Source organism: Rattus rattus, chromosome 11 (genome assembly GCF_011064425.1).
Source record: "Rattus rattus isolate New Zealand chromosome 11, Rrattus_CSIRO_v1, whole genome shotgun sequence".
NCBI lineage: Eukaryota > Metazoa > Chordata > Mammalia > Rodentia > Muridae > Rattus > Rattus rattus.
The window spans coordinates 39776022-39801637 of record NC_046164.1 but is presented as its reverse complement, the minus strand read 5'-3'; the positions used below and the strand labels follow the sequence as shown (position 1 = coordinate 39801637).

The window sequence follows — 25616 nt, the reverse complement described above, 5'->3', positions numbered from 1 at the left end:
CTCATGTTTAAATGAATACAGGACACAGGATTCTGACAACATGTAGATTGTATCAACTAATATACATAACCCAGATGCTAGAGTGGAGAAGGTATTTACTTTCTATGTAGATACTGTGAAGTTTTATATATGGAACTTAACTATACAGGTTTTAGTGTGATGGGGCCCTATAGTAAATATTCTACAGATAAGAAAAGAAAACAATTCACCAAGATGAAGATTCCAAAGGTGCCCCTAAGACGCAAAAGGACATCCATTGTCTACTTAAAGGAATACAATTTCAAAAACAAAACAAAACAAACAAACAAAAAATTCAAAAAAATCTATTTCATATGTTTAACGAGGAGAAACAAAAGAGGGAAAAGCATATTAACACAATATAAAATAAATAAATTAGGATTTATTTGTGAATTTGTGAATCTGAAATAAACATCAAGTCCTTACTGTTTATGGTGGAGTTTCCAGACTCTGTGAGTACTTATCACTCGCTTGGCTTCTGCATGCATAAGCATCTGTCTGGGCTCTTTTTATTTTTCATCAGAACACGAATTCTATTTTGTAAGCTACCACAGTAATATATGTATGCAGTCCTTTTTTATCATAAAACAATTTTGATAACTTTTTATGTTTAATAAAGTATCTTTTATCTTTTCTTTCATTTGCCCTCAAATGAATATTTTGAGACATTGCCCAAAAGTCGGTTTCATTCTCTAGTGTATTCAAGATTTATAATTCACATCGAGTTCCCATTTGAACTGCTATGTTTCAGCATGCGAAGTATTGGTGATAAAATATTTGCTTTTAAATTGTATTCATGTCTGTGAGCATACAGTCCTGAATTTTATTTAAGAGATGACAAAGAGAAAAAAAAAACATAGTTTAATTTCCTCTGACTCCGAAGAACTTTATTCATAATATCTGATAAAATTTTATTAGCTTAAATATAGTGGCTTTTCATCAAATTTCACTATTATCCACAATATTTTTAATATTGGATGTATCATATAGAATTTGCTAAAATTTGACTTTGTTAAATCAGATGACAGTGGAATAAACATTTAAACATTTTTATATAATGGAAACAGCCTTATTATTACAAAACATTATCTGAAACATATGGGACATTTGCAATGATTAATAACCTCACTGTCTCTTTCTCTATTCATTCCTCTTTCTGTCTCTTTGTTTCTCTGTGTGTCTCACTCTGTCTCTGTCTCTCTATTCTCTCTCTCTCCCTCCTCTTTCTTGCTGGTATAGTGTCTCATGTTTTATCTCATCTGGTTTCAAACTCATGGCAATTTTGCTGGCCCATCCTCCTGAATGCTGGCAGACAGATGAGAGCCAGCATGTAAGCAGAATCATCTGTTCACAATGCAATAAGAAGGGACTGCATAAGCCATAAATTAATATAAATTCTTATGTGGAATTTATTTTAGAAAAACAATCAAGTTTTACAGTTCTTCTTATTGCTAATCTGTCTTGTTTGATATTCAGAATTATAACTAAAAACGTAAAAATGTATGCATAAGTATATAATAATATTACATATTCCATCATCTAAGTCAAGATATATACGTATACATAATACATATTTACACACCTATGTAATAATATACTTGTGTAAGTATTTAGTATTATTCAATAACCTAGACTGGCCTAAACTCATGATCTCTTTGACTCATATTAAGTATTGTACACTGTAGGCTGGGCTTTTCTAGATCAATTAACTTAAATAAAACAATCCTGGCAGACATGCCAATAGAACGATATAATATAGAAAACCTGTCATTAAGACTCTTCCCAAGGGGTTGGGGATTTAGCTCAGTGGTAGAGCGCTTGCCTGGGAAGCGCAAGGCCCTGTTGGTTCCCAGCTCGAAAAAAAAAAAAAAAAAAAAAAAAAAAAAAAAGACTCTTCCCAAGTAAATGAAGATTATGCATAACTGAAACCTAAAGTTATATATTGTAAAGGGTAATGTTTCAAATAGATAAGGTTTATCGTTTTGTTTTTAATGATGGTAAAGCTAGTTGATTTCATAAAGGAAATATGTGGAGGGAAAATAAGGCAACAAAAGGAAACATAAATGTTTTCACATGCTCTTTTCAGTTAATGTAGCGCTTCATAGAGGATATAGATTGGGCAGGGCAGAATTAAAGCATAGTTTAATGCATTTCCTTAATCAGATAGGATGCTTTTGCATTATTTGTTATGAAGGTCAACATCAGAGGATATAACACTATTGCTTTTCTTATTTCAAATCTTTTGTTTTGTGACGGATAAGTGCCTAAAAGTGTAATGAATAGTGATACTAGGAAAACTTTAGTGAAGCTTACTGCGTTACAGTGACTGTTACAATGATTTAAAAGTTCATGCAGATGCACCGACTTTGGTACTGGGCAAATGATTGTGTAAGTAGATACATTAATCTAACTTTGGATGTTTTCATTTGCTGTTTCATTACAATAAAATAGTTGTTTAAAATCATTTTTAAAATAATGTCTACATTATCCATTCTTCTTAGCTCTAAGTGGATTCCTCTGAGGAAGATTTATGAGCATCCGTATCTAGCCTATTTTTTTTTTACAAGTCAGTATCTGCTATTATATTTCACTATATCATGTATTTGACCAATGCTCATGAATGCACATGAAGCTTAAAATATTTATAAAAAATTTTAATCTAAGTCTATTTTCTATTTTCAGGTCTTTTTGGCTGAATACTCAGGACCTCTGTTAATATACCTTCTTTTTTATTTGAGGAGCTCATACATATATGATGTCAAAGAGAGCTTTAGATGGCCCCGACACCCTGTGGTACAGTAAGTGACACATGGGAGACACGAGGGTGACAGATGTAGCCCTAATAATGAGAGGACTCCATAATTACATTATTAGTTAAAGGCACTAGAAGTTAAAATAAATCTAACATTTGGACCAATGCATCTTAGTTCTTATTACACAGTAAGGGATCAGGTATTTACCTTCTGATCACATGCATGGCTGAGTCATAGCTGCCTCCAAATATCAGGACGATTGGAACTGTACAACATAGGACAGGAAAAAAACATTCTAGGTTCATAGTATAATATTACTAAGCCATATAAATTTTATATAATGGAAATAAAGAGCCTAGCATAGAGGAGCAAACCTTTAATTCCAGTGTTGTGAGTTTGAGGACAGCCTGATCTATGAATATTAGCACAGCCAAGGCAGCACGGAGAACCTTGTCTCAAAAACAAAGCATTTTGGATGACAGTGTTGCATTGTGAAGGCAAGCGAACTCAAGAGTTTTTGTGCCTCCCTTGGAGGATTCTGTAGCAGTCTTAATCACTGAGGACAAAGCTGAGGGGCTCTTAGAGGTGAAGATCAAGACAAGGTGTTTATTATGAAAGTCGAATCCTTAGAGGAGATCTACACGTTCTCCATGTCTCTTAAGGAACCCAAGATTATTGACTTTTTCCTGGAAGCATCCTTAAAAATGAGGTTCTAAAAATCATACCAATGATGAAGTTGGGTTGGGCTGGCCAGAAGAGCAGTTTCAAGGCTTTCGATGCTACTGGGGACTACAACAGCCATGCAAGTCTTGGTAATAAGTCATCTGAGAATCAAAGATAGTCATTACTGCAGGGCTACTGCCTTGGTCAAAGTTTCCATCAGCCCTGTGTGGAGAGGCTACTTCAGAAACAAGACTGGGCAACCCTACCCTAAACCAAGCAGGATGACAAGCTGCTGTGTCTGTGTGCTGGTCACTGCTCCCAGAGGCACTCCCTTCATCTCGGCTTCTGTGCCCAAGATGCTGTTGCTGATGGCCAGTATTAATGATGTTACTCATCAGTCACAGGGTGAACTGCCACCATAGGCAACTTTGTCATGGCCACCTTTGTTGCCATCTGCAAGAGTTCTACCTCAGACCTCTGGACAGAGACTGCACACCAAACCTCCTTATCAGGAATTTGCTGACCATGTCTGAAAATCCATACCAAAATCTCCATTCAGAGGACTCAAGCTCCAACTGTGACTATCACATAAGGGCTTTTATACAGGAAAAGCAAAATGAATTAAGTCTGTTAAAAATAATAAAGTTGAATAATCTCAAATCATGTCGTCTTCAAACTAGGACCTTCCTTACCAAGCAAGTATTCTCCTCACAAATATTGAGCTAAAAAACACTGGAGTAGAATCTAATATAGAACAACATATTTTAGTGAATGACAAAATACGAACCACTTTACATTTTTATGAGTTACAAACTGTTCAGTGTACCTCAAGTAGGAGTAGAAAGCAATAGCAAACAATAAACAACACAAGTCAGGCAATTAAAAACCAGAAGATATACTTAAAACAAAGCTGAGATTGTTTAAAATGATTTCAGTGTTACATAGGGAGATAAAAAAAGAATTTAACTGTGGAAAAGGATATTTTATTGGATATTTTTAATAAGTTTAAACCCAGAATAATGTAGTAGTTACTTGAATATGACTGGTTCATTTAAGAAATAGAAAAGTTAGCAAGACATGCTATGTAACTGTGGTAGTTAGGCTGATGAGAAAACAAAACATCCTTTATTCTTCCTCCCTATCTATCTCCATGCCCTGAGAAAATGTGCACGTTAGAGAAAAGGGGTGTGGTTCTTCAAAACATAACATTAAAAACGTGTAAAAAGGATTTCTTATAGGCCTTTGGCTAAGATGAAGTGTAAAAATATGTTTAAGAAAAAAAATCAACCTTCAAATTCTGTGACTTAAAAGTATCTCAAAGGAATTAAGAAAGAACAATGAGCTCCTGTGGGTGCTATACAAGACAACAAATTCCATCCTTACATTTTATCTCATTATAGACACTGAGACTCAGCCATGCATTTCTGACTCCCCCTACATTTCTTTACACAAGTCGTTCGGCCATGACATTCCCAATTCTTGTAGCTTCCCCTGTATTAACTAGATTTCAGGAGTGTTGTCAACATCGTTAATATTGTTCACTCAGAGTAGCCTTTCCAATTACTTTCATAAACCTTACTACTTTGACCTGTGTGGAAACAGTTTCTTATCTTTAAACTATGTTCCTATGATCATCTTTGATATTTTTTTCTAAATTTAATTTAACTTCCAAAATACATGCAATAAATTGTTGACATGTCATAGTTTATACAAAACATTCATTATAATAATTTGAATGATTTGGTAGGTAAACTCGTTGCATAAATATTTATTTCATTTTGGGTATTAGTGGGTTAGATTCCAGTTGGTAAATCTGGACATTGGTCATATGAAAGTGATGTGTGCTTTAAGGCCATTTAGTACACTATAGGAACAACAGAACGATTGCTGTAGCCCCTCACAAGAGCAACAGGAAACCGACTCTTAGTAACAATAGACTTGTCAGGGAAGCTTTGAACTAGAAACCTCTTCACTTTTCTTCAATTAAAGAAAAAGTCTAAGTTAGAGAATAAGTTTAGTACCTCTGAAGAACATGATAACACTTGTATTTTAAGAATGAATCCTAGCATATTTTGAATATTCGGTACAGTTAGGAAGATGAATAATGTTATTTTCCAATGAACTGACTGACAGTGGTTACTATTCTTACACACAGCATGTTTGATAACATATTAGTAACAATTCCATCTGTACTACATGTTTTCCAAAGCACAAAATATGTTAAGCTTCCACAGTTAATGTCATTGTAGTAACATAAGAGTCCTTTTATTTTAAAAAAAAATAACCTTGAGCGGTCAGAGATTTATGAAAATGTTTTGCAAGATTCTAAGGCAAATGATCTCAAAATGGCACTGGTAAAGACCAAGAACATGTTTATATCAAATTTTTGATCAGAATAAGTAAGAAAACTGCATTAATATAAGCTGTTGTGATTACTTTTGGACACTTCAAAGATCTCAAATGAAGGCCATTTTATGGAATACACCACAAACTTTGGACGCACTCCTTTGAGAAGTCCAGTTGGAACTGCCCTGGCAAAGTTCCCCTGAGGACCAGATGTCATAGTAACATAAGGAAGGTTAGAAGGAGCCTAAGAAAAGCAGTCAATAGTCTATCTAACCATAACATTTACAAATCACTTCAAAGATCAGCCTAGCAAAATATCCTCAAGGGTAGAGTAGTGGCATTTACATCTTGGTGATTGCCAAGACTCCGCTAATTCCACTGAAGGCCCATCAGATAGGAGGGAAGTTTGCCTGCTATTGCAAACCAGTGCTTAGCAGTATGTGGCGAGTATTGATGTTTTATTATCTTTACTGTTACTACTATTCCAAGTATTTTTATTTAACTAAAATAAGCGCTTGCTATGATACATTAAATGTCTTATATTATATGAAATAAATGACGTGTTTAAATATTTACTCTACTAAACTACTTAAAGTATAATCGCTGATTTTATTTGAAATATATTTTATTATCGTTCTGTTTGTTTAAATTTCAGTCATTGTCCCTTCTCACTCACCCCTCCCACAATTTCTCATCCCATTCCTCCTCCATTTTGCTGCCTAGAGGGTGCCACCCCCTGCAGGCTTTCCCCTTGCCTGGTGCCTAAAGTCTATACAAAATTAAATAAATCTTCTCCCACTGATGCCTGTCTAAGCGGATCTCTGCTGTGTTTGTGCCAGGGGCCTCGCACTGGCCCATGTATGTTCCTGATTGGTGGCACAGCCTCTGGGAGCTGCCTGGAGTTTGGGTTAGTTGAGACTGCTGCTCTTCCTATGGGGTTGCTCTCCCAACTCAGTCCAATACTTGGGTATAAGTATCTATGTCTGTCTCAGTCAGCTGCTGGTAGGGCCTCTCAGCTATGTCAAGGCACCGTTTAGAAGCACATCAAAGCGTCAGTAATAGGGTTAGGCCTTGGTACCCTCCTCCCACCCCACCATGAGATGGATCCCAACTGCGGCCAATCATGGAACTGCTTTACCTTCAGTCTCTTCTCAAATGTTATCCCTGCAGGTTTTTTAGACAGGAACAATTCTAGGTCAGAAATTTTGACTGTGGTTTAGTAAACCTGTCCTTCCACTTGAGGCCGTGATTATCTACTGGCGGTAGACTCACTGAGTTTCCTCTTCTCAGTGTTGGGCATTTTGGCTAAGATCACCCCCACTGAGTTCTGACAGCCTCTTACCTCCCTGGTTTCTGGGACTTTCTAGAAGCTTCGCCCATCTCTCATCCCCTGAGGTTGCTTATTTCCATTCATTCTCTTGGCCCTATGGACTTCTCTCCTAATCGCCCCCCGCCCCGTACCTGATCCTGTCCCCCTTTTTTCTTCTCCCTCCCCTTTCCCAACCATAGCCCCGCTCCTTCTGACTCCTGTGATTATTTAATTCTCCCTTCTAAGTGGGATTGAAGGGTCCTCACTTGGGCCTTTCTGTTTGTTGCACTTCTTATGGTCCGTGGGTTATATCCTAGGTATTCCTTACTTTTTGGCTAATATCTTATCAGTGAATAAATACATGCCATGCATATCCATTTGGGTCTGGGTTGCCTCACTCAGGATATTTTCTATTTCCACTCATTTGCTTGCAAATTTCATGATGTCCTTTTCATTGATAGCTGAGTAGTACTCCATTGTCTAAATGAATGACATTTTCTGTATCTATTCTTCAGTTGTGGGACATCTGGGTTGTTTTCAGCTTCTGGCTATTACAAATTAGGCTGCTATTAAAAAGAGGGGACACACATCCTTGTGGTATGGTCAGGCATCTTTTGGGTTTATACCCAAGAATGGTACAGCTGGGTCTTCAGGTAGAACTATTTCAAATTTTCTGACAAACTGCCAGATTGATTTCCAGAGGGGTTGTTCCAGTTTGCAATCCCACCAGCAATGGAGCGGTGTTGCTCTTTCTCCACATCCTTGCCAGCATTTGTTTTCACTTCAGTCTTTGATCCTGGTCATTCTGATTGGTGTAAGGTGAAATATCAGGGTTGTCTTGATCTGCATTTCTCTGATAACTAAGGCCACTGGATATTTCTTTGTTTCTTAGCCATTCGAGATTCTTCTGTTGTGAATTCTATTTAGAGCTGAACCCCACTTTTATTGGGTTAGTTAGGTTTTTTGAAGGCTAATTTCTTGATTTACTTATATAACTTGAGTACTAGTCCTCTAGCTAGAGCAAAAGTAGACCAAGGGAATACAAATTGGAAAGGAGGAAGTCACAGTATCACTATTTCCAGATGCTATGATAGTATACGTAAGCGACCACAAAGAGTCCATACAGCTGATAAACAACTTTAGCAATGTGGCAGGATATAAAATTAACTCAAACAAACAAGTATCCTTCTTTGATACAAATGACAAATAGGCTAAGAAAGAGATTAGGGAGACAAAACCCTTCACAAATGCCACACATAGTATAAAATATCTTGTAACTCTTACCAAGCAAATGAAAGTTCTGTAAGACAAGAAATTTGAATCCCTGAAAAAAGAAATCAAAGAAGACCTCAGACAATGGGAAGATCTGCCATGCTCATAGATTGGTAGGATTAACATAGTGAAGATGGCCATCTTACCTAAAGCAATCTATAGATTCAATGCAATCCCATCAAAACTTTAATACAATTATTCACAGACTTGGAAAGAGCAATTATCAACTTCATGTGGAAAAACAAAAAACTCAGGATAGCCAAACCAATTCTCAACCACAAAAGAACTTCAAGGGCAATCACCAACACTGATCTCAAGCCATACTCCAGACCAATAGTGATGTAAACAACATGGTATTGGTATGGTAGAGAGACAGATAGGTGGATCAATAGAAAATAATCAAAGACCCAGAAGTAAAACCACACACTTGATCTTTGACAAAGAAGGCAAAAACATAAAGTGGAAAAAAAGAAAGCATCTTCAGTAAAAGGTACTAGTATAACTGGTAGTCTGCATGTAGGAGAATGAAAATAGATCCAGATTTATCACTTTGCATAAAGTTATATTTTAGTGGATCAAGGACCTCAATTGAAAACCAGGTAGACTGAATCTAATAGAAGAGAAAGTGAGAAAGAACCTCAAACTCATTGGCATGGGGACAATTTCCTGAGCAGAACACCAGCGATTCAGGCTTTAAGATCAACAATTGATAAATGGGACCTCAAGAAACTGAAAAGCTTCTTTAGGGCTTTTAAAAGACACTGTCAAATACGTTAAAGAAAATTCAGATATTAAAAAAATTTTACCTTTCACTTACAAAAAAGTAGTTAAATGTGTTAGTAGAAAGTCTGTCTAAGGAAATTGGCCATCCTAAAAGGCATCTGGCATTTACTTTTGAAATAGGAGTTATATAAAAATGGCAAAAAGAGGAACCTTAAAAACAGGGAAGCAAGCATATGAAGACACAAATGTGGAAATGTGTCAGGTAGTCAAAACCTACCAAAGACAGGCTGCAGTAACAGCATAGAATATGAAATTCAAACTTTCTCAATCTTGTAGGGCTTGCACAAGGACAAGCAAACAATTAAAAAGTAATTTTGAATTTTGCAAAATGTCAACTACTCTCAACATAGGCATGGGTTATTTTTAAACTTGTTCATTATCTGCTTCAATCTCTAGGCAATTTCTTATGAACACATTGTTAATTATTAGATTTAGGCTACTTCCTAGGGCATATGAATATGAAAACATGCATGGTTGTGCAATAGTTCTGGTATCAGAAGTGATTTTGATATATTTTTATTTGTTATTTTATTTATTTAATAAAATTTTAAATTGTTTAGAAAAAACAAGTAAATATTTATACCTAATTAGCATTAAATAAGATTTCTTGCAAATGAGACATTATGATATACTTTAAAAATTAAAATATTTGCTATGATTTGTCAAAAGTTTTATTATACATGCATAATATGTATGTACACGCATAATGTATGTATACATATGTACATATATATGTATATGACATGACAGCAGAAGTAAGACTGTAGAGTCCAAGAATTTACTGTGGCAGACCAGGGCAAGAAGATACAGGGAACCATGTGCACAGTATATAATCTATGCCTGTCAGAAAATCTTAAGAACTAAAAGACCTTTTTAAAAATCACACAATCCAGCGGTGTGTGTTCTGGGAAAGCAGTTAATTATTTATTAACTTGTTCATTTTCTAGCTTGGCTTGTTTCTGCCACTGTATCCACTACATCCGACTCCTTCTGGAAACTTTATTTGTTCACAAAGTTTCTACAGGACATAGTCCTATGAAAAACTTGATAAAGGTGAGCATTAAGATGCTTTGCGGGAGGGGTTGGAGATTTAGCTCAGTGGTAGAGCGCTTGCCTAGCAAGCTTAAGGCCCTGTTCGGTCCCCAGCTCTGAAAAAAAAAAAAAAAAGATGCTTTGCGGGTTTGATTTATATTGCAAAATATACCACAGTTTATGTTGTATCATCGTGTTAGCTATAGTTTCAGTAGCTGTGACAAAAGAAAGAAAGACACAAAACCCACAGTGAACACAAGTAACTAGGGAAGTAAAGGATTGGTTTTTCCTTCTACTGTAAAGTTATTCTACTGTTACTCACAAAGGAAGCCAAGGCAGGACTTTCTCATGCACAGCAGGACCACCTGCACCGAGAGCCCAGACCTATCATTATATGACCTGAGCTCCTTCACATCAGTAATTAATCAAGGAACTATCACAAAGGCTTGCCTACATTCAAATCTTAGAGAGGCACTTTTGCAACTTTGGTTCCCTCTAATCTAATGTTTGTTTGAAAACAAAGATCGAAGCGGAATCATCATCTATTCAATATTCACTTTTTCTCAAAACTGGGCTTTCATTCTTTAGTTGTGATTATATATATATATGTATATATATATGTGTGTGTGTATATATATGAGTATATATGTATATATGTATATATATACACATATGTGTCTAGATATGCATTTTATATACAAATATATACAAATATGTACATATGTTCATATGCACACCCATATATATACATATATAAACAGACATGTATGTACATACATTCACACACACACATATATACAAACATATGTATGTATGTCTGTATATATGTACATATATATCAACTTTTTTTTGTGTGTTTTTTGTGACTTAATCTTAGTTAATAAATGTTCCAGGAACATAGGATATAAAGTAGATCATGCATGGAAATTTATTCATTTTAGCATTGAATCTGATTCCTTAAACCCATTTGAAGTGGAAGAAAGCCGCATAGTATTGTATGATTATCATAGCATCCAATGTGATGCTAGAACCTGCCACGAGCAAAAGGTAAGAATCTAACGATATCCAAGGTCTAGAAACTACCAAAAAATTCAAGAAAGTTTTCAAGCACCACATTGAAAATGCATATTAGGAAACTCTACAACTCAATTTTTCAATTCAAATTTAATATAATTTATCTTTTATTTGAATTATTATTAACATATTATGCCCTTAACAATATTTTTCTCATACAAATACCTAAAAAAAAAACAGTGATTCTAGAATGTTTATAGAACTAGATTGCTGAACTCCCATTTTGTAACAGCTCAAGGTGAGTGCTTTTGTGTCTATGATCAAGTCTGACACTGTCTTTTATAATTAATCAGTACATATTAGTGGTGGTGATTATGTTGAGATTGTTCTGTTTTGTGATAATACTTTGCTATAGATCATTTCTTTCAGTTTATTATTATCATGATGAAAATAATCATTCTCAATAAATAATTATACACTATAAAATATTAAAGTTTGTCTCAAATATATATATATAAAGCCTGCAACTAAGTCATGAATTTTCATAATGATACCAAAATTTAGTGTAAAATTCTGCTTTGTGTTGAGCAGAAGCATTCCATGTATTGAGTTTGGCCACTTTATAAAAAAAAGTTCTGAAATAGCAGTAATTCAGTGGGGTAAGCAAGGACCTGTGAGCCTCTCCCTGGTATGTGGTGGACAGGTGACAATATTGTTTAAGTCAATTGTAGGTAGTCCATGGTCTGTGAAAACATTTCTGTATTGTCTGTAGCATGAACAGAAAGCAGCATTAGACAGTCTTTGTATCATCCCATTTTTACGATCTAAATACTGTCAATTCAACAAAATACCATGAGACTTAGAGGAGGCAGGGGGCATATATATCATGTTCAGGAATCAAAAGCCTTGAATTGCCCAACACTAGTGTCAAAGAGAAATCTCTGACTAAGGGTGGGGTAACATTTGTCTGTGGGAAGAAATATAAATGTTTAGAAGGTAGACAGTGTCAGTTTACCTTAACAGCTATAGTAAATTCACCTGGAAAGTTTAAAGCCTCCTCAGCCATTGGTTTTTGATCAGAAATACAGTCAGTTCCTATGACTGTTGGTTGATTCTGGGGAAAGGCATTCATTTCTTCAGATTTGTGCTGACTGAGGAGATGATCATACTTATGATGATGATCCTGATGAGACTCTGTGAGTCTCATAAAAGGAACAGACACACAAGCCAACAACCACAGCAACAAAACCCACAATAGACATCGAAAGGGAAGGGAAGGGATCATGGAGGCCAAATAGTAGGTTTGTAAAGGAGGAAGGAGAGAGGTTAAGAAAATGAGAAGTTGCAGTAATCAGATGCATTTAATATAAGTATAATTTTTCAAATAACAAAGTCAAGAAAAATAATTTTAAGACAAGACAGTGTCCATGTAAATGCACGGGTATTTAAATGATAATAACGTTTTGTTTATTATATTGTTTTTGTAACTGTTATTTTCTCTTGTTTTATTTGTAGGGTTGTGCATTTTATTGGGGATTCACTTCTTGGATGGCTTATTATATTAATCACCCAAGATATACGCCACCATGTATGTACAATTTCTTTTTAACTAAGGCCATGCTAAAATCCAAGTTTAGTTCTTAGTTACATAAAAGGGAGTGCCTTATACTTAACAGAAATTAATGAAAATGCCAATTTTCACTTTCATATATTTCATAATCATTTTTCTTTTTTTAAATTTTTATTAGATATATTTCTTTACTTAAATTTCAAATGTTATTCCCTTTCCCGGTTTCCTGTACATAAGCCCCCATCCCATCCCATCCCCCTCCCCCATATGGATATTCCCCCCATACATCCCTTTACTGCCATCCCCCTTACTAACCCCGCCCTGTATTCTCCTGCACTGGGGGTCCAATCCTGGCAGGACCAAGGGATTCCCTTTCCACTGCTCCCTCAACAAGGCTATTCTCTGCTACATATGCAGACTCCAGAGAGCCAAATAACCCTATTAAAAAATGGGATACAGAGCTAAACAAAACATTCTCAGCTGAGGAATCTCGAATAGCCAAAAAGCACCTAAAGAAATGTTCAACATCCTTAGTCATCAGGGAAATTCAAATCAAAACAACCCTGAGATTCCACCTCACACCAGTCAGAATGGCAAAGATAAAAGACTCAGGTGACAACAGATGCTGGCAAGGATGTGGAGAAAGAGGAACACTCCTCCATTGTTGGTGGGGTTGCAGACTGGTACAACCATTCTGGAAATCAGTCTGGGGGTTCCTCAGAAAATTGGACATTGAACTGCCTGAGGATCCAGCTATACCTCTCCTGGGCATATACCCAAAAGATGCCCCCACATACAACAAAGACACATGCTCCACTATGTTCATAGCTGCTTTATTTCATAATCTTTAAATTTTCATGTAGTCTTGAAAAACTAAATTTGACTGACATGGATATTTTCTCTAGAAATTCTAAGAAAATTACTAGTTATTCGTCAGAAAAAAGAAAGTGAAGTGGTTAAAAAATATTTAAAGAAAGCTTATCAGCTGCCTCATTATGATTGGTAAGAAAGGTAGAATCAGTTTTCCCCAGAAATGAGACCTTTGAGACGTCATCTAATCCTAAGTGGTCAGCCTGAAAAACATGGACACACAAGCAGCACTAAATGAACTCTAGTCCATGAGTATATGTAAACATTTTTATATATACAAAATTATAATGCATTTATTATATCATAATACAATATATAAATATATAATATTTGCATATGAGTAAATATACACAAAATACCACACATGATGTATATTATATGTCTATATTTATATATTTTGCATCGTGTTTATGTATGTTTTATACATATGTATATATGTGTGTATATTTATATTATATATTACATATTAATACATATATAACCTCTACATGCACAGCATAGGACAGGTGTAGACCTGTCTACAAATGGTATAAAATATAATAAAAATGTAAAAGTCATGTCTCTTGTACTTTTTCTCATGATAATTAGGAAGCTTTTCAAACAATAACATAGCAAAGCATACTCAAAATTTGTAAAATTAACACAATAGATATGAAAGGTAGAAAATAAAATATATGATCGTTTTCATTACATCATTAAACACAAAAGAACACTGAAATGTGCTGTTCTTTGCTGGGCCATTGTCTATATGTAGTTAAAACAGGACCTTAGCAAAATACACTCTGCTTTCCAAAAGCTTACACAAAATAAATTTAGATTCCATTTGTTTTTTAGATACTAGCAGAATACAGGAAGAAAAATACATAACTAAACAAAAATTAATTTGAACATTTTGAAATTCAAACGTATATTAAATATTCAAATTTCTATGGCAATTGTTTTGGTTAGCGGATGTTTGGATCTTGTAAATATGTTATGTCTTTCTTTAGGACTATGATCCTGAGAGGAGTATTACCTTGCATCATCTCATTACCTTTTTCTTCTTTGCAGCATTTGGAAACAGGCAAATAATAGTGTCTGCTATCAATTTTTTGGTATGTATTCTACAGTAAATCTAATTGATGTTCTAAATTTAGCATGAATAAAAATACAAATACATAAAATAGAGGAGAGTATGTATGAAGAAAATGTATTTAGCTATGCAAAAAAAATATTTATTTCAGACTGGAAAGATGGCTCAGCAGTTAGGAGCACTGAATATTCTTTCAAAGTACCTGGTTTCAAAACCCAGTAACTGCACAGCAGCTCGCAAATGTCTGTAACTCCAAGATCTGCCACCCTGACACAGACATGAGACAGGCAAAACACTATTACACATAAAATAAAAATAAATAACTTAAAAATAAACATCTATCTTATATTGTATATATTTTGCACATATACTTATAAAATGGCAAAATGTATAAATAAGTTTATATAATTTACTGATTATTTAAATATTCTTAATAAAATTTACCTGTCACTTAGAAGAGAGAACCAGAATTATTTGAAATATAGTAAACAGTTAAAAATTAGGATCCATGGTCCTTCTTATCATTCACACTTTTATGAATTCACAAACTTCTAATAACAAACATTTTCACAAATATAATAGATAAATATCCAAAAATATTCATTATCATTTTATTGATTCAGTATGTAGAAAAAGTCAGTATATGTTTGACTTATTTAGTGGTACTAAAACTGGTTCTTTCTAAAATTGTTCTCATCATATAATTTCTTCCCCACTATTTAATATAAGTACACATGCTAATCATTGAATTTCATGAGACGTGACCTGAGTACATGAAATTTTTTCCCTTATAATAAATCACTCCAAGAGACAAAGTATCTATCTGTTTATCTTAACTTCATGGTTGTTAAGTGTGCCTACTATGTGTTCACTGTTATTTTATAAGTGGGCAAATGTGCACACAGTAGGACACTATTATCTATATTTATTCAGTAAATTTGATATATTGTTTATTTTAGAATTTCAACATGATGGTAAGGACATTAAAATATTTAATCTTCATACTTATACATTGTTCATACAAAATAGGCTCATAGCTTCATTTTTTATAATGTCCTTATAACTAATTTTCAACTATGAAGTATTCAGAAAAGTTTGGGCCTGGAAATAATAGGTTCACAAAAAAAAAAAAAGTTTCAGCTCATGCTGACTTTGGGCTCTGTTTTGTGATGGTGTTTACCTCTGGTTGGTTGTTGCTCAGAATTTATCCTTTGTCAAACTTCAGTCCTCTGCTGTTTGCAACAAGTTTATGATCTCATTTTCTGTATTTTATTTACATGATTTCCTTAATGCAGTGCTGTTGATGTATTGCATTTTCTCCAGTTTGCTATAGTTTATTAATTTTTCTGTTAAATATGAAAGGCAAGTGCAAAAATAAAATTTTACAGATAAATATAGCTTTTCAAAAATGTATATTAAAAGCATATTGTACTTGATACATAATTAGACATAAGCAAACTTCCAAAAAACTTGAAACATACAACTAATTTGTTTTTCTCCTTGTCAGCTGAGCTATTCCTGTTTTTATATACATTTATCAATTCGATATTAGAGATAATGCTGGGAAAATTGGTGAAGGCCAGCAAGCTAATGTGCGTTAACTCAATGCTTGTAATAGTAAATATAGTTCATTTATAGTGTACTGAAGAGGAACATAGAGATGATATTAGAGAATTTTATATATTTTTATATTTCTGTATTTTTATTTTATTTATATTTTATGATTGTATATTTTTCCTTATAGTTGAAAATAATATAATTTTAGTCAACAACAAAGCAAAACTAGGAAATAGAAGTCAATTTTCAATCACTTTAAAAGATAAACCATGGTAATAAGTGAAGAGAAATGCTGGCTCAGGATATTCTTATAATAATATTATTAATATGTGATAAATATTTTAAAATAATGTTCATTATTAATTTGTGTACATATTATATAACATATTATTTAATGCGTAAATGTATATATAGGTTTAATAATGAATGTACATAAATAAATATAATAAAAATAATAAGACATGTTGCCAGACAGATTTAAATTTTGCAAGTATTTCTTACTCAGTTTAGGTCATGGATAATATTACACAACATAGTACTTAATGATCTGATCAATTATGGATATAAAATATAAATTCAGAAGATCTGAAATTATTGCAAACATAACTGGATAATCCACAGAAGGTTTATTCATTCATAAAATGAACAAACATGTATAAAAGTTTTTTATTATGATATGAATTCTGTATGTGTATTTTACTTGTAAAGAAATCATTAACTCGTTTTGTCAATTATCTTTAATTAAACTAATGGTACATAGTGTATTCAGTTATTATGAAAATAATGAAAAGGAAAATAATTACATGTATTGTTACTTATATATTAATGTATATTTCAATGAAAATGTATACCTCAATTGCACATTTTCGAATAAAAGCTATGCTGTGAAACTTTATATTTTTCTTTATTGTTATACATATTATTGAATATAAGAAAGCTAAGATTCATTTAAAAGTTATAATTGCTTTTATTGATATTGATATGTACAATAGACACTACCTGTTGAGACAATTTTCAAACCATATTGAATGCTATTACATTTGTTTCTCAACTTGCTTGATTTCTTTCATTCTCAGGAAAGGATAGACCTTTGATTAACTATTAACTATAATTAATCCTCCTGCTCCATTTCACGTCTTTCTACTGCAATTTTGTTACATAATACTTAAGGAAAAATTATCACAAGTTACACAAAATTGTCATAAAATATATTTAAATGTGAAGACAGAGACTGCTGATAAAATATTTATTTAGATCTTATAAATGAATGCTACAGTCTAAGAAGTATTTTATTGTGCGCTTTTTCAAACTTTAAATATCATGTTGACCTCTTAAATATGTAGAAGAATCACACAACGGGAAAAATAAGATTCAGGTAACAATATAGATTTTAGAATTACTTTTCCTTCGAAGTTCATATGTATTTTCTATCTGCTCTAAATTTAATACACTGCGTATTAATGTTTTCATGTATATACGTCCATACTTCATTCTCCCAAACCAACCTGCTTCAAAAGCTACCAAAAAAGGAAAGAATAAAAATTCTAAAACAGATTGCTTTGCATAAATAATACATTTTTGAATTCCATTTCAACTCCATTTGCTTTCATTTTGAAAAGGCAATCATGGTTTGCCCATCTTTTGAATAGGTACCATTTCACTGACAATGGGTGTTCTCTTGCCTTTCATAGCATCTTTAGTTATTAACAAACCAGAAAGAAAATGGAATTTCATGCAGGTATGCTAAGTGTTCAAATGGTTGTTTACTCGAGTTTTCTTTTCTGTCTCTAGTATCAACATTTGTTATCTATTCAGTTGAATTTTCTGTCCTTGTTATGATAAAACGCAAGCATTCTTGGAAAAGACAGCTGTCTGTAACTACTGGTGTTTGTCTTGTAAGAGCATTGAGGGGCCTCAAGCAGAAAAAGGTGGACTTGATTAGGCAGAAGGATGCATAGAATCACACATCACAGCTTGTAATAAAGGCAGAAGAGCTGGGGCTTGCTGTGATAAGTTAGAAAAACCAGAGAACAGCTTTTGGAAACTTTGTATGTACTGATGTAGCAAAAATGAAGAATAAGCCAGTGCTTTCATTTTCAGCATGGCTATGATGAGAATCAATACATATAATTTTGCACCAATTTTTTTTAACAAAGGACTGAGTTGAAATTCAAGAGTAGGTCATTTGTTGTTTTAATCCCATCTCAAATCACCTGAAACAACTTATATAATTAACAATTGTATAGCCATATGGCTATAAGCAAGAAACCAGTGGTTAAAATTAAGTTTAGCTGATCTGTGAAAATAAAGCAATTTTAAAATAATCTGAAGTTGGAAAACTGCAAAGTAAATTTAATATAGAATTTTTATTATATTTGATTTAATTAAAAGAAATTACCGTTTAACAGGCCCTTCAAATGGTCGTAATTTTAACTAAAATCAGTAACTACTATGAGAACATGAATATTTAAATATTTAAGCCACATAATACCAAAGAAATGTAGAAAGAATTCCTGAGGGAAACAAGTCTCACAAGTTTCATTCATGCCAGCACCTGTTCCCCACCTTCTGACTCCTCTAAACTCAATGTGCCCTGGTGTTCAAAACTCACAAAATAATTTGCAATAATTCTATGGATTTAGAAGCAATTGACATATTGTAAAACTATGATAATGAGGTAGATTCCAGAAACAAAATTGAAAAGTCTTCCTTTGAAATTTATTGACTGGACTCCACCTCCTCCTCCTCCCCCTCCTGCTCCCCCTCCCCCTTCCCCTCCTTCTCCTCCCCCTCCTCCTCCTCCTTCTCCTCCCCCTCCTCCTCCTCCTTCTCTTCCTCTTCCTACTCTTCTTCTTCCTCCTCATTTTACTTCTACATCTCTTCCTCCTCCTCTTTTTCTTTCTTTTTCTTATCCCAAGTCTCTTATTTGATTGACAACAATATTTAATGAGAAAGGCATAAGACTGAACAGCAAAAAAATTGAGCATGACCACTCCAGTAATTCTGTTACACAGAAGTGATTGTCAGTTTCCCATTGCATATTCATCCATATAGTAACTGAACAAAATAATAGGTTATTAAGTAAATAATATTCAGCTGGATAATGAACATAACATTAACTTCAAATAATTAATTTGCCTAGTAAGAATTTTATTAACTTACAAAATAATGATTAATTCCCACTTACTACTCGTAATAGCCACACTGACTTCATATGGAGAGTAAAATGTATTTTATTTTCCAAGACAATTTAAACTCCTAATGACACTGTCACCACAATGACAATGTATAATGAACGGTTTGTTTCTGATGCTGCTCTTCCCTTCACGTATGTTTTTACCCATTCTTCATTTTTAGCTACATTATCTGCTACTTACCCAACCAAACTGTTCATCATTTACCTGGTTCCGCCTCAATCGCTGTGCTTTCAAACACTGGAAACAGGCTAATGACAATGAAGAATTACCATGCCACAGTCTAGATGCTGCTGCTTTGTATTGCAATTAACTTAGAAACTGAGCTGAAACCTAGAGGGTATCAAGGTGTGATCTTCGCATTAAAAGCTTTGCTCTTGAGTGTTAATGAACTCAGACCATATATTGTTATTAAGTCAATCTTTAGCTACATAAACAATAAGTTTAGGGTAACAAAACTACCCAGGAAACATGTTGAAAACAGTGTTGACAGATTAATAACGACATTGGAACCTCGTTATCCACGTAGTGAAGAATATCTTTGGAACTTCTATCTTACTGTAAACAATTATTGGTAGATTAGATATGCAATGTTTTTGTAAAATTCCTTTTTGTTCACTGAAAATATTTAATATATTTTGCAGATGTGTGAAGCTGGAAATCATTTCATCAATACAGTGTTGGCTCATCCCAGTCACACAGGTTAATTATTTTATTTTAATAAAGGTCTTTGTTAGTCCACGTACCCACACTGCAAACCTAGAAACATGTCAGATAGATTTCAAGTTGATAGAATCCTTTCTGGTGACAAAAGTTAGGAGAGAAGATGAAGATGTTCATTAAAAATTTATTTTTTATGCTTTGAAATTTTTATATTGTAGACCATGAATTTTTTTTTTCATATCATATTTCACTCCATGCTTCCAACCACTTCCGGGATCCAACATCACATCTCCCTCCCAACTACATGTCCTCATTTATAATTTTCATTGTATCTGCTTTTTCCATGATAATTTTCTTTAGATTGCATTTTAGAAAAGAAGATATTAATGTTTATTAAGGATGAGTGGTCCACTTCTGTAGTCTCAAGGATTGAGGAAATCTAGAATTTGGAAAATATTTAAACAGTGAGTCAACTTAGTTATCCCTGCTTGCCTGGAGTGGTGTGGGCTTAGGGCTTTATTGAACTTCATAGTTAATGCTGGCCAGAGTTTGGGTATTATCAGTCTTTTCATAATAGGTGATCAGCATTCTCTGCACAGTCTCTGTGACGTTTCTTAGAAGACATCATAGACATTTGTTTATCCTAGGTACGGTACCATGACAGACCAAAGATACCATTCCATATAAGTCTGTCTTGGGAAAACAATGAATTTATTGGAGTAATAAGCAGGCACGTGAATGAGGGGTCTTATAGGACCACGTGAGAGTCATGCAGATCCACTCCAGCATGTATGAACTCACAAAACGTACAATCCTGAGTCCCACTGAAAACTTTGAAGAATCTTCTCTATCTGTTATCTTGACAAGATGATTTGGTAGTGTGAATACTTCCAAAGTCTTATGAGTAGCTTTCTCTATGTAACAAAGATGATTTCAATTGAGAGGAAATAGGCATGCCACACTTGCTATCAATAAGCCCTTAGAAGCATGCATATTTTACTTTTAATTTTCAATTATCATCTGCAATTTTTACTATATTTAAACTGTGTTAATTATATTTACATAATACAACTTAGTTCTAGTCTCTGTATTGAGGTTGCCAAAGAGTCCCACTCATCACTATTACATACCACCATTTCACTAGTGAATATTGCTGCCTTGCATGAGCAATAGTATAATCTATATTATCTAAGTCTAATATTGTATTTACTGAAGGCTGTCCAGAAAAATTCTTCAACACTAAAAGATTATTCCAATATCTTGTTCTTAAGAAATTCCTGGGGGGGGGATTCTGAGTAGGTTTCTTGGGATACAGATTCTGAGGAGAGGAACACTCAGACATTCTTTTTCAGGAAGTGATGTCATACATATGGAGGAAAAAGTGACAGTGAAATTAGAGATTAATGGATATCTTAATAAATTTCTCCATTGACCATTTTAAATATAGGATGAGCATAAAATGTTGAGCTGCAATACATTCTGAATTTAAAATGATTAAACTTTATGTTAAGAGCACTAATATCTAGACCGAACCTTGCCCTAGGTCTCTCTTTTAGGTCAAGAAAGCCTAAATAGGCATGTTGAGAGCTGAATGTTCTGGCAGCAATACTGGTTAATAGAAGCCTGAAGTTTTGAGATCGATCTATACAGCATACCATTTCATCTTAGAAAATATTTAACATTCAGGGACTGAAGAAAGACTAAGTCTGTAATGTGCTTACTACATAAGCATGGGGAATGAGTTTTGATTCCTAGCACCCACATTAAATATCATAAATGTTTGATGCATGTTTGTTATCTCAGTCTTGGTGAGACTGAAACAGAATTTCTGGTTTTTTTCTTTTTTTGGCCGCAGAAAAATTTCAAATTGGCTGTCTCTGAGCTCAGCGAAAGAACTTATCTCAAAAATTGGCAAAAGAATAAATTCATCATCACACAGAAACACATATCAACACCAAAAACACAGAAAACTTGCCATATTCCTTTAGTAGAAATAATTGTAACTTGAGAAAGCAATAATGGAAAATGTATCTAATTAATAGCACTTACACATACATATTATAATGAACAAAAACTGTGTATATTGAAACATCATTATCAATATAATTATGTATAGTTTATAAGACACAGTCACCATGTAAAACAACACATTCAAAGGTAGGCTTTTGAACACTTGATCAATGTCCCATGATTATGAAAAAAATATTCATTACCCAGAGACTTATCTCAGATTGTCTCGTGTGCATCTATCCTCTCTACAATGTAATGCTTTCTCACTGAATTAGCTTCCAAAATAAACTTTCTTTTTACTACTCTATGTCCATTATACAACGTGTTTACATACATCTTCTAAGAGAATCAGCAGCACACTCATCCTTGTCATAAAATGAGTCAGAAAGGAATCTGCATGCTACTTCATACATATTTCTCTTGGTATTTCAACCACAGTTATATATTATTGAACACAGCATATTGACATTTTACAATGACTTTACACTTGGAACTAAATGAGATTCGGTGATGTGTTTTCTGATTAAACTTTGCTACAGATATAATATGGTGATTTTGTAATTCATATTTTCTTTTACAAGTGTCACAGCCCAAAGTTCAAGTTGAAATCATTATAAATTTATTTTCCAAAATGCTCCCTGAGAAGAATTTTACTAGGAGAAAATTAATGAAAAAAAATCAAGGGATAATATGAGAAATATAATGAAAGTTGTAAATAATATTTCTGAATCCTTAGCTGCAATAACTTGTGTGGCATTTCTGAATATTAACTATACTGATTCAGGATAATCCTCACGATGCTATCAGATTCATCTGACACAAATGACTTCATTATATAATTCCCTTTGGATTTTTACTTTCTTAATAGTTTTGAGGGTTTTGCAATGCCAAGCACGTATACTTTGACACTGAGAGAATGAAAAAAGCCATGGAATTAGAAAATCATATTATACTCCAAGAAGAGAAAACTGTTGCAGCTGTTGCCTTGTACAAAACAATTACAATTATCAATTAATTTCTTAAACAGCTAAATATACTTATGCATCTCATCATTCTGCAGCAACAGAGATGTAGAAATACTAGAAAATGACAGCTATTCCCTCTGAAACAAAAGGTCATAACATTTGAAATGGGCTTTGCTGAGAAATCTATAAAATAAATTGCTATGGAGAGATGACATTTCATGTGTTACATGATTGTACTCAAAATGAAGTAATACAGAATAAGTGCATTTGCAACATAAATGACTTTTTTTCTTTCCAAAAGGGAGCAATGCTTGTTTCCCGAGTCCAACTTATAACCCCTTCACATGGATGTTTTTCCTGGTTTCCTGTCCTAACTACACCTATGAGGTATGGTATTTGCACACTAAATAATGAACTACATTCTATACATAATGAACCCATAACTTTAGCCTTTGAATACATTATGTGCAATCAATAGATATATCTTTTCTCAATATATTGGCAGATATGATAATAATTTACCTAAATGTATGTATACTTAAGAAATTCAAATTTTAAGTTTAGCAAATATTTTAAAATAATATCTTTTCCTTTTTTGGTCTTGATAGCTTTCAGTTTTAAAAGTTATTATGTGCAGGTGGTTTGTAACATAACGTTTCTAAAGTTTAGAGCTTTTGAATTTCTTTTGTAAGACCACAAGTGATGAACTATCCAGATGAACGAGAGATGTCTGTTAACTTTGGGGTTTTATATTAACAGATCGGAACCTGGATTAGTTTCACTATCATGACACAAACACTTCCAGGTAATCTTAATATTTATTGATAATTAATCAAAATGATTACATCTGTAGGAAAATAGTTTCTGAAAACAAATTACTCTCACTAATGTTGAAGTATTTTCAAGAGTATAGTATGTATACATTTTTATTTTGAGATTTTTAACATTAAATCACTGAATTTTTTTTATCATTTTTACCTATATAACCAAAAGTTAATCAAAGTAGGAAATAGAATTGAAGTTATTTGTTGATTGTGTATGTAATTAGAAGCTACATCTTGTGTGCACATTTTTTAAAATTTGCCTTGGTAATGCTGATTTTATAATCTTTAACACTGGATATTTTAACAGGAGGAAGAATGTTGTTCACCTGAGTGATACACTTAAAGAAATATATGTAGTGCCAATGTTATTTTTTGTTCCAATTAACAGTTATAACTTATCATTAATTTAGTATTTATTACATATATAATGTATTTAAATGGTTATATGCACATAGAAGTTAATTAAGACATGTTTTATTTCAGAAATATCTGAGAAGGTAATATATAAGTAGCTTTTATAGAACTTTTTTTATTTATTCTTCAAATAAATTTTGTACACCTAATATTCTAAGTCACAGATATAAAGGACTTTAATAGGAAACCATGAAACATTTGGGCAATATTTTCTATTACAATTATTTTTATTGTTTAAAATAGCATTTTTCATATCTACAGAATTACAATAATGTGATTGTTCTGTTTTTCTTTCAGTTGGTATTTTTACAATGTTAATGACCATCCAGATGTCTTTGTGGGCACGAAAGAAGCATAAGATATATCGGAAGAAATTCAACTCATACGTTCATAGGAAATCAGCCATAATTCCATTCATATTATAAGTAAATATAGCTATGCTCATCTGAGCAAGAGGTACAGCATATCAATTTATTCAAAAGGCTTAGAAAATAGTGATTAGATATTATAATTAATTAATAAAAATATTTTAATAACACAGATGTTATTAATGCAATTTAACTAAATTCTGTTTCGAACTAGAGGTAATGAAAAAAGCAGGAATTGATCTAAGCATTGGCGACTCATGGCTAATTACCAGCATACTGAGAGTTGAGTCAGGAGGACTGCCATGAGTGAGAATCCGTTCAAGTTTATGATGGAGATCCAATAGTGCAGTTAGAATGAGAGAGGTAAAGCAGATATTATTAATATAAATATTAAAATAGCACTGAATTATTTGCAAGAGCTTGATCTTAAAATAGTCTTATTGCCTTAATATTTCATAGCACTATTTCATAAGGTAATTGAACCATCAGGCTTCTGGGCTGGCCACCTGGATTGGTGTTTAGAATACTTTTGTTTTGATAACTTTCCATATTCTATTTGAGTCTCAGAAACATCCTTTATTAGTCCCTAGACCTTGTGACACTTTTTTTGTCATTGAAATATTCCCAGTTTTATATTGTTTGACCCTCAAAATAGCAATCAAATACTATCACTGCAGGAAACTGAAGACCCCAGACTACTAAAAATGCATATATTAATATGCATTGATAAATTTCAAATTCATTTATTTTTGAAAAATCAATCTGAAAGCTTGATAGACAGGCACATCATGGTTTAAATAAAGAAGATATGGCATAGGTCATAGAAATACAAAGAGTGTAAAGGTACTAATGAAAACCAATTTGATGCATGTAGTGTAAACAAGACTAAGTTTATGTCATACATCATTGCGTTATCCTA

The 25616-nt window shown here is 33.3% G+C and overlaps 1 protein-coding gene across 1 annotated transcript in view; it reads left to right on the top strand.

Moving 5' to 3' along the window:
- The window catches only part of Tecrl (trans-2,3-enoyl-CoA reductase like), a 64215-nt gene extending 39349 nt beyond the window's left edge, over nucleotides 1–24866 (top strand). Inside the window, exons 5-12 of the mRNA XM_032916600.1 lie at nucleotides 2701–2816; nucleotides 10092–10197; nucleotides 12706–12778; nucleotides 14681–14724; nucleotides 20098–20155; nucleotides 23393–23478; nucleotides 23851–23896; nucleotides 24627–24866. Of these exons, the coding sequence (XP_032772491.1) occupies nucleotides 2701–2816; nucleotides 10092–10197; nucleotides 12706–12778; nucleotides 14681–14724; nucleotides 20098–20155; nucleotides 23393–23478; nucleotides 23851–23896; nucleotides 24627–24754 (657 nt within the window). The 3' untranslated portion in view covers nucleotides 24755–24866. The remainder of the gene's footprint in view (nucleotides 1–2700; nucleotides 2817–10091; nucleotides 10198–12705; nucleotides 12779–14680; nucleotides 14725–20097; nucleotides 20156–23392; nucleotides 23479–23850; nucleotides 23897–24626) is intronic.
- The last annotated feature ends 750 nt before the right edge of the window (nucleotides 24867–25616 follow it).